Source organism: Colobus angolensis, unplaced genomic scaffold (genome assembly GCF_000951035.1).
Source record: "Colobus angolensis palliatus isolate OR3802 unplaced genomic scaffold, Cang.pa_1.0 Scaffold146, whole genome shotgun sequence".
Classification (NCBI taxonomy): domain Eukaryota; kingdom Metazoa; phylum Chordata; class Mammalia; order Primates; family Cercopithecidae; genus Colobus; species Colobus angolensis.
The window spans coordinates 3,571,280-3,581,632 of NW_012114555.1; the positions used below are offsets into that span (position 1 = coordinate 3,571,280).

The window sequence follows — 10,353 nt, forward strand, 5'->3', positions numbered from 1 at the left end:
AAAAAAAAAAAAAAAATTCTGTGCTTGAAACAAAGTCTTGACTGCACTTTGACTGGGACCCATCATATGAGGTCAGGTAGGGAATTTTCCACTTGTGATGTCATGTCGGTGCTCAAGAAGTTTTAGATTTTTGATTTTTGGATTAAGATGCTCAACCTGTACTGCTAGTCTAGTTAAAACCTTGGGCTTTCACATGAACAGAATCCTAGCTCCATCACTAAACAGCTTGTGTGATCCCGGGCTTCTCTAACCACCTGTTTCCTCATTAGTAAACGGGGATACCAAGTACCTACCCACAGAATCCTGTGAAGACTGAAGCAGGTACTGTGTGTATATACGGCAGACTAAGCAACCCATAAATGTTAGTTACTACCTTAAAGATCTAAGAAATTGCTAAATCTGGTCAGATTATTCTTTCAGATAGCAAAGAAATACAAGATTTAAAATATTTTCATCTAAAATAGTAAGATGTGCTGGCATATTTAATGGTTGCTATTATGTGCTGCATCCTTCATAGTGCTGGATAGCATTACTGTATTAACATTCTGACATCCTAGAAAATGAAAGGCATAACAGTACACATGCACACACGCACGCACACACACACACACACACACATGAAACTACAACCCGAGAATACAGTTGAGCATCACTGTGCTTTTAGAAGATAATAAATTGGAATTGGCAAAAAAGACTTTTCTCACTCTTTGGCTCTATAGTTTCTCCTCCAAATCCTATTTTTTACAGGGTGCAAAACACTTAAATAAAAATACTTAGGAATAAGCAATCTTACTACAGCATAGTTAACTTCAGACTGTCTATCTATCATGATGATGTCATACACGATCGGTTATTTTGCTGTTCCTATAATTAAATAAAAATTAGTCTAATAAACTTGGATAAGTGTTCAGTAAGTTTTCAGCAAAACTGTTAGCAGAACTATTCAAGACCTAGTCTTAAATAAAAATAAACATGGCCCAAATTTGGTTAGTTCATGAAATACCTTTAAGGTGGCTGCTATTTTGAAGAAAGTCATACCACTGGTTTCCTTCTGTGTTAGGGGGTGACACAAGATCATCATCTTCATCTTTCAAGTACTAGAAATACAGAATTAGAAATTTAAGTTTATTTCTAATAAACTTATTTCCCTTCCATACTAGAAGGAAAAATGGAAAAAGAAAAAAAGTAAAAGACAAAAAAATAGTTGTTTAGTAAATCGAAGAATTACGGTCTAAAATCTGTTTATATTTAACACTTTTTAATTTAACAAGCTACTTTGTTTACCTGCCAAGTCCTCTGAAAGTGCATTACTATTATTCTAAGTGAGGTAGCCAAAATCTGCTATGTGTATGTGGCAGAATTAAGCCAACCATAAATGTTACCTAGCTACTATCTTAAAAATTAAACAAATTGCTAAACAGTCTGTAGTTCGTTTAGTCAAGCAACTAAACAAACTGCAATATATTAAGATTACTATGTTGTAGCTGTAGAGACCACAAATCGAACTTAAATTGTGTTTCTTTTTCATGAACATATTTTAATTTTATATATGCAAGTTATTAATTAGTTTCATAAGTTATCAACTGTCAATATACTGTCAATATACTCTATGGCAGTTGTTCTCCAAATGAGGTCCACAGGCCGCTGGGAATCCCCAAGATGCTTTTGGGGATCCACAAAGTCAATACTAGTTTTATAAAAATGTAGATGTCACCTGCCCTTTACACTGGGCTAACATCTGCACTGATGGTGGGGAAAACTGTGTCTCAGTCAAGAATCACAGTAGCGGTTCCAAATCATACCAGCAGTCACTGTATTCTTTTTCTGTCACATACTCATACTTTCATTTATCTTTAACGAAGTCATTAAATTATTAACTTTATTTTCAACTTTTGAGTACAAACCTTTAATATTTTATGTGACAGAACTGAGAGTTATACATAGGCACTTTTGCTACACAAAAACATGGTGGTTATCTTAAGGAAAAGCACTTATGTTAAAAGCAAAAATAGGCTGGGCACAGTGGTTCAGGCCTGTAATCCCTGCACTTTAGGAGGCCATGGCAGGCGTATCACTTGAGCCCAGGAGCTCAAGACCAGCCTGGGCAACATGTCGGGTCTCTAGGAAATAAAGACAAAAATTAGCCAGGCATGGTGGTATGTGCTACATTGTAGCCCCAGCTACAAGAGGCGAGTGGGAGAGGTGGAAGCTGCAGTGAGCCATGATTGCACCACTGTACTCAGAGGAAGCACCCTGTCTCAAAAAAAAAGAAACAAAAACAAACTTTTTTTTTTTTTTTTTTTGGGAAAACCTGCATCTGCCCCTGTGTGCTTCACAACACAAAGACTTTTCTGATTAAATTGGTGGTGCTATTTATAGGTGGCAGCATTTAGAACAGCTGCATGACTCAGGGAACCAATATTTCCAAAATGACCAAAGCATGATGTTACAAAATTATGCATGGGCAAAAGATCCGTTCAAAGTGCGAGGGAGATGAATGAATTTTAATGTAAAAAATGTTCACTGATGCAATCTTAGATTCCACGCTGAAACGAACCTTTAAGATATTATCACTTGTCCAGATTTGATGTAATAAAGCAAAGTTGCAATTATCTGAAAAAGCTAATAGAATACTTCTCCCTTTTCATATACACACCTGTGTAAGGCCAGACTTTTTTCATATACACTGATACTATAGAAACAACACATCAAAACAAACTGAATGTAGCAGCAGATATGAGAATCCACCTGTTTTCTATTAGGCTGGACATCAAAGAGGTTTGCAAGAATATGAAACATTACCACTCTTCACTAAATTATTTTTATTTTGTAAAATATCCTTTTTCACTAAAAGTATTTATATTAATTAACATGTAATAGTAAGTGGGTATATTCTTTTTTTTTCTTCTTTTTCTTTTCAGAGTGAGTCTCACTCTGTTGCTCAGGCTGGAGTGCAGTGATGCAATCTTGGCTCACTGCAACCTCCGCCTCCTGGGTTCAAGCGATTCTCATGCCTCAGCCTCTCGAGTAGCTGGCAAGTAGGTGGGATTACAAGTGTGAGCTTCAATGCCCGGCTGTTATATTCTATTTTTGAGTGAATTAAGGAATAATTTTTTATTATGTTTAATTTTTAATACCTAATAATGCCTATCAGCAATAGATAACTCACATAAACAAAAGCTCTTTTCTAGTCCTCAATAATTTTTTTTTTGAGACGCAGTCTTGTTCTGTCACCCAGGGTGAAGTGCAGTGGCTTCATCTTGGCTCACTGAAACCTCTGCCTCCTGGGTTCAAGTGATTCTCCTGCCTCAGCCTCCCAAGTAGCTGGGATTACAGGTGTCCACCACCACACCCAGCTAGTTTTTGTATTTTTATTCCTCAATAATTTTTAAGAATGTAAAAGGGTTCTCAGACCAAAATGTTTAAAAACTGCTGCTCTTTGGTAATTTTACTAAAAGGGCAGAGCTCCTGTATTGCTTGGTATCGTGTTACTTTCCAGAAACTTTGGATAACAAAGATGAACACTGCTAAGGTTTTAAAATGAGTTCAAAGCCCATACCTGACCAACTCTTTCAACGTTGAAGTATTTTCCTTTTCGATTATAAAGGTCTGGAGCCTGGAAAAAATAAACATAGTTTAATTCTTAAGTCAACTCACGAAGAAAAAGATCTTAAATTTAAACCCCAAACTTTCCTTTTCAAGAGAGCTGTGAGTGGCAGTTATTATTTTCTTTTGTAGATTATAAACACACAAAAGTGGTTTATTGACTATGTTTAGAAACATAATTAGTTCAACAGTTTAAAAAAAGTAATTGCTACAGACTTCAATTAAATTGGGTTAAATTTAATTATGTCTTGTCATTACCCAGGTTTACTACAATTTTTTTTAAACTGCATTACAGAAATATCAACTTCTTACCTCATTGAAATGTTCAGTAAGAAATTCAGCAACAAATGTGATATCTTTCTGAGTCATCTATCAACAAAAGGAACAAAAAGAAAACAAATCAAGATAAAAGAAAGCTGCTCAATAAAAGAAATGGTACATAATAATAAATGTGATATTTTCACCATCTACTAAAGGCCATGGGAAAACCGGCAAACTTCTTTCAAAGAAATATAGATTATGCGACTATGAAAATATGAACGCCTGGGGTTCCAAGAATGTAATTAAACATGTGAACTCATCTTCCAATCAGTTAATCCAATAGCTACAAAACTCTTTATGGCCTAAGGTTATTTATTATTTCAGGCCTTGTGCTAAGACCACATGTGCTGAGGTTCCTCCTTTGGGAATGGGCACTGGACCCCAGATAAGATGTGCCACCCTTAGTTAAGGGCTGCAGGCAAACAGTGCTGTCTGCTTCAGTGCAGGCCCCTGCTTCTTGTGATGACCTGCATTTATCCCAATTTAGTTCTTCAGCCCTCAGAAAATTATACCTTAGGATCCCTTCCAACAACTGACATATTTTACCTCCCAAAATAAAGCTAACAGTGATGTCAGAAAAACAACTATTGTGAAACTTTCCTGGTTTGCAAGGCCAGTCCCCCACAGTGCAAAATATCTACTTAGCAAATGAGTTGTAGACAGTGGAGAATCCCTTTCTCATCTAGTTCACAAGCCTAATTTTAATGCTGTCCATTTTTTCACGCTCAAAACTACCTAACCTATCTAAACAGTTTCAGCAGGGGTGAAGAAGAGTGACCTGCAAATTCCACCCTATTCTGTAAGACATCCCTGGAAGGAGATTCCACCGCCGCTTGTCACAGTCCTTACAGGAACCCTTCCTTTCTTTCTTAAGAAAGAAACTGTTGCTTACCAGACTTCAACACAGGGACTAATATCTAAGCAGCTGATTTCCAAGGAAAATAAGAAGCATTTAAAATTTAAGGAAGTCAAAGTAAGGAATACAGGAATGCTGTCTTACATGGATTATAAAACCTTATCCAAACATGAAAACTATAAATTTAGAAAGTCGTAATAAAGGTATTCTATGAGATGAAACAATACACAAAAACATGCAAATTTCTTTTTTAAAAAGGTGGTGCTTAAGGGATCTAATGTCTACATCCTGACATCCTGTTAACTAATAACTGAAGAAGAGTACCAAAATGACCAGCACAGCTGAGTTCAAACAGGACAATGTGAACACTGTGAAAATGCACTAGTACATACTACCTTGTTCAGTTCGGGAAGCACATGGTCTTCTGTCATTCTCAACATTGCTGGAAATACAAAGTTAAAAAAACTATCTTTAAAAGTACACTACAAACATAATTTTAATTTTAAATACATTTCAAAGACAAGGTGTTTGACTGAACTAAATCTTCAATTTTACACAGCTTTTCACCAACAAAAACATTTTTCTTCTAAAAACTAAGGGGTGCCAGAACTTTAATTTGCTTCATTTCAGGTTCAAAATTGTTGGTCTAACCATTCTAAACTATTCTTTTTCTTCTTCAATTCAACCTGTTGCCACTCCAGACAAATCTAACTGCTGTCTGGGCTAAGACTACGTGTATAAGGATCCCTCCTTTTAACCTGGTGATGTTTCTGCTCTTAAAATCTGCAAGCCATCCTTTCCTCCAAAGTCTTACGATACCAAAGAAATCTGTTTATTTCCCTTGATCTTTTCTGCTATGCACTTACAGTATATTTATGTACTTTTCTTTGATCTAGTATCTGTAGTTGACTTCGTCCTTTCACAGGATTGTCCTCATCAGTACTTTGTGTTTTGTATTATGTTCCACCTCAGTCAAGACAAAGTATGTTTCATGTACTTCTGCATGGTATTCGAACATGGTTCCTAATTGCAGTTGGTCAGTAACAAGCAAGTCAGAAGTACTTTTGCAAATACATAACTGTTTTTAATTAATTTAAACGTCTAAGTTATCTGAAAGGGGAGCTAAAATCTAGTTCCACTCATTCTTTCCATCCAAAAACACTACTTATTGATCATACCCTAGGTGCTAGCGATATATCAGTATAAAAGATATCCCTGCCTTCATGGAGACCACATTTTACAAAAAAGAAAACCAAGGTTATACAGCTACTGGGGACAGAGCCAGGATTACAAGTAGATCTCCACTTCTCCAACCCAATGTGCTTTCTACAATTCCTGCTCTAATGAGAAGGACTGAGCGGTAAGTCATTTCTCTTCTAATCCTGATTCTTACTACAGTTAGAATGTGTAGTAAGGATAGATACTGCCTAAATTACCTCCAATAATTATAAGTAAAACCAAACTACCTCTGCAAAAAAAAAAAAAGTCTTCTAAGTTCTCATTCAGTTTTAACATTGTAATTTATTCTAACTAACAACATGGATCTTAAACAGGCCCGCCGGATAAGCACTCTGGTTCCTCATTCTGGTTAGTATTGGTACAGTTTTCAGAAATATCAAAAAGTATCAACATATGCAGATCACATTCAGTTTTTAAACAAAAGCAATTATGTTAGGTTGAAAAATATAAAGTCTGTTTTTACAATATTAGAACTGAAGATCTGGACATTTGTTTAAAGGATATCAGCATATTACAGGTAATTTACATTCTATTTTACTCTTTAGAGTTTCAACAAGTGTGAGATAAACTACATTAAAACTAAATTTTGCATATGTTGGAGGGAAATATATGCTGGATTATTTTAAGGATTTTGAGAGTTCACAAAAATAGCAATATAAATGGACCTAAATAAAATATGCATATACTGCAGAGTGAATACAAAACATTTAATATCAAGTCAACAAATACTTATTAACTACCTGCCCAAATGTAAAGACACTGTGAAGATACAAAGACAGGCTATAAGTGGTCTGCATTCTATTTAGCTGGAGCATCAATACACAACAGAAGTGGTAATGGAAATGTTCTACTTCTATGCAGTCACTAACCATTTGTGGCTGCTGAGAACCTCAAATGTGGACAGTATGGCTAAGGAACCAAATATACAGTTGTACAGGATTTTAATCTACTTAAATAGCCACATGTGGCTAGTGGCTACCATAGTGGACAGTAGAGATCTAAAGACAGAAGACCAAATAATCAAACAGAAGATAAGCTACCCAAGGACAGAGATTCTTATTATTTTTTTCTTTTTTACTTTTAAAATCTAGCACCTAACAGTGCCTGATACTTACAAAAATTTTTTAAAATGTTATTTTAAACATTTTAATGAAGACATTACAAAGTTAAAAAATGTGAACTATCAGTGAGCAAACAGGGATAACACGGGCTACAAGTTAGCTTTAACAGTTCTGTGAGGAATGTTTCCAGCACAGGGAAAAATGTTTAAGGTGACACATATTCCAATTATACTGATCTGATCTTTACAAATTATATGAATGTATTAAATTATCACGAGTACTCCAAAAATATGTGTATTTATTATATACTAATAAAAAATAAATAAATATTTCTGTGGGGAGGTGGGTGTATGAATAAAGTAAGACTGGCCATGTGTTGATAACTGAAGCTAGGTGAAAGGTACAACAGGGATCATTACACAATTCTCTCAAAGTATTTGAAATTGTACTAGATTTATTGAAACTATCTAAGATAATACTCCTATAGTTTTTTAAAGTATTAAAATAAAAATGCTTTACTCAACTTACCCACATACAGCCACCGAAAAAATGCTTTGAAGTTTTTCATACTACTGTCTATAACTCTAAAGAGATAAAAACAAAAAAATCAGAAATAAGATTATTATGTGGGGGGTTCACACATCACTGCTCAACTATCATGAAATATCATAATCCTTACTGTTCTATTTTATCCTATCCGAGTGACATTTAAGTCTTTAGAACAGCAGATGTTACAAATCGAACACATACCTAAAAATAAAATTTCAAAAAAGAAAACACTGATTCTAAAAATAAAGCAAATAACTTAGATTCTAACTGGTTACAACAGCCTTGCCACAAACTGTGTAACAGTCTTTCTTATTCTTCAGTAAAGCATGAACTCCTTTTCTAACTTTGCAAATAAAAGAAATCAGAAAAAAACAGTTTTCAGCATTATTCTCATTTTAAAAGAAAATACTCATTGGTCAGTAAGAAGGAAAAACATCAACTTCAACAGAAAACCATTATTACAAATTTGTGCTATGTCATTACCTCTGATATCAATGGACCATTATTTTTGGAAGCTGATTTTTTATTCTAACAATTGAGATCTCAAAAGTTGAATTTCCCTTGGCTTTACATAAATGTCCCCCAAAAATTAAGTGTTATAAATGGAAGTCATCTTCATTTTGATAAAACTGTTTCTGAATAGAGAGATGGGTTATCGCTTTTTAAACTATCTCTTTAAGCTCACATGTATAAGATAATTACTCTGGAAAAAACCCTGTGCTTTTCATTCCCAAATCTCAAAGCCCTTTCCAAGCATTAAGTTTCATAATACCACTGGAGAGGTAGGTCAGTATCATTAACCTTTTGGTACAAAGTAAAACGCCCGGAATAAAAGACTGAAACATCTCTTATGTTACTAAGCAATATAATCAAAACCCTCTTGCAGCAATGATAAAAGAAAGAAAAAAAGTTCCTTTGTGCAGTCAGTATGTTCAACCCTATCCCAGGCCACCAGACCAACATCGAAATGCTCAATGCCTCAGTTTCTCCATCTGGAACCTGTAATAATTCTACTTAACTGAACGAACAATAAGTTAAACTACCTTTCATTCATATTGAGAAGTGATCATAGAAAGCATAATATTTTATATTTGCTCTCTGCAAATATGGTGAACCAAAAAATACTTCAAAATACAGGAAAAGCAATGCCATTTCTCCTTGTGTTTTTTTGTCTTCTGAGCACACACATCTACAGCCTCTACCTTCTAAAATACCATAAAAATGGCCATGGGAGGAGAGGGGTACATGTGTTAGAAACTCACAAAAACAAAAAGAACAATAAAAAAGAAATTAAATTTCAGAAACGTCAAAAGTGACAGAGGACTGATGCAGCTCAACAGAAAAAGTGACTGATGCAGATTAAGAGTGGAGGCCCCGTGCCAGGCAGTGCATGGAGAGGGCACCTGGGAAGGAGCCCCCGCCCTGGAGAAGCCCAGGGATGCTCAGACCTTAGCAATGTCAGCCCTAAGAGAAGACCTCAGGGTGATGTGTGGGGCTGGACACAGGGGGACAAACTGGGAATACAACACAGAGTGGTCAATATGTTCTTTCCTCCAACACATGAAGAATGCTTACGGGGCTACTCTCTGGAAGACCTAAGGCACTTCCACGTGGGCACCAGTAGCCTGAAGCAAAGCTCCACATACTCTGGCACCTGCTCCCTGCTGCCCCAACCTACAGAGATTCCAAGCAACTTTAAACTGCCTCCTGAATAAACATGAGTAAGCAACCAAGCATCTGGTATTTAAAGAAACCTTGCAAGGAGAGACTAAGATAAACAGAAAAGTGACCCATCAAGGGAAGATAATTCAGGGAACAGCAATCTAATTAATACCCTCAGAAAGATGTGAGACGTCACATCCACAAAACAAAAGCAAAGTTTTGAACGAGGATTAAAGAAACAGGAGAACAATTTGAGAAATTAAAAGAAAGGACTGCTATAATAAGAAATTGAAGACAATGGTTCAGTTTAATGATCCTGTCCTCCAACCCGACCTTAGACATTTACTCCAAAGTTCACACCCCAGACCCCATCATCACCAACTGCAAGCCTTCTAAGTCTCAATTTCAAGCATCCCGCTGACCAAACACCCCCTCCTATCTGTCCAGTCTCTCTCCAGGGGCCCCACCTTCCTCCCACCAGGACGCATCATCTACTGGTTCTGCTGCCTTTCACTGTCTCTCGGCCTCTACATGTCCTCACTTCCTTCCTAAATTAGTTCAGATTCAAGGGCCAACATTTTAATCTGGTACTTGCTTCAATTCCCTTGCTCCTCTTGCTTCATTTTGCTCATGAAGACTGGTAAATCTAACTGCTCCCCTGCTCTATGCCCCACTCCTGCAGCAGACCTGCAGTCATGCTGGCCGGCCTCACTTTCCCACTCCCAGAGCCCTCCTGTTCCATTAGTGCCCTTGACTTCCTGCTGGACTAGACAGCTGCTTCACAGCTCTCCTTGTATTCTTAAACCTCCAACACTGCCTCCCCATCCTTGCTCTTAGCTGATGACAGATGTCCTGTTAAGATAATAAAAGCACCTTGAAGGGAACGTCCCCCAGCTCCCATCTGCTCATACACTGGCCTCTGTGACCCTCCTCTCTCAGCCTTTCCTCCCACAACTGAGCTCCTGCCTCTGCTTTTCCAACCCTTCCCCTTCTGCATTAGGTCCCACCTCTCTCATACTCTTTAGAGCCTCTCCTCTCTCATCTCAATTTTTTTTTTTT

The 10,353-nt window shown here is 36.7% G+C and overlaps 1 protein-coding gene across 2 annotated transcripts in view; it reads right to left on the reverse strand.

Moving 5' to 3' along the window:
• ANAPC4 (anaphase promoting complex subunit 4) overlaps positions 1–10,353 on the reverse strand; it is a 44,915-nt gene that overhangs the window by 9,984 nt on the left and 24,578 nt on the right. The window contains exons 17-21 of one of the 2 annotated variants that reach the window (XM_011935646.1): positions 7,612–7,667; positions 5,179–5,225; positions 3,919–3,975; positions 3,560–3,616; positions 1,004–1,097 (exon numbers count right to left, since the gene is read on the reverse strand). In XM_011935646.1, the coding sequence (XP_011791036.1) occupies positions 1,004–1,097; positions 3,560–3,616; positions 3,919–3,975; positions 5,179–5,225; positions 7,612–7,667 (311 nt within the window). Of the gene's footprint in view, positions 1–1,003; positions 1,098–3,559; positions 3,617–3,918; positions 3,976–5,175; positions 5,226–7,611; positions 7,668–10,353 lie in introns of both variants that reach the window. The other variant, XM_011935644.1, reaches the window with a different exon arrangement.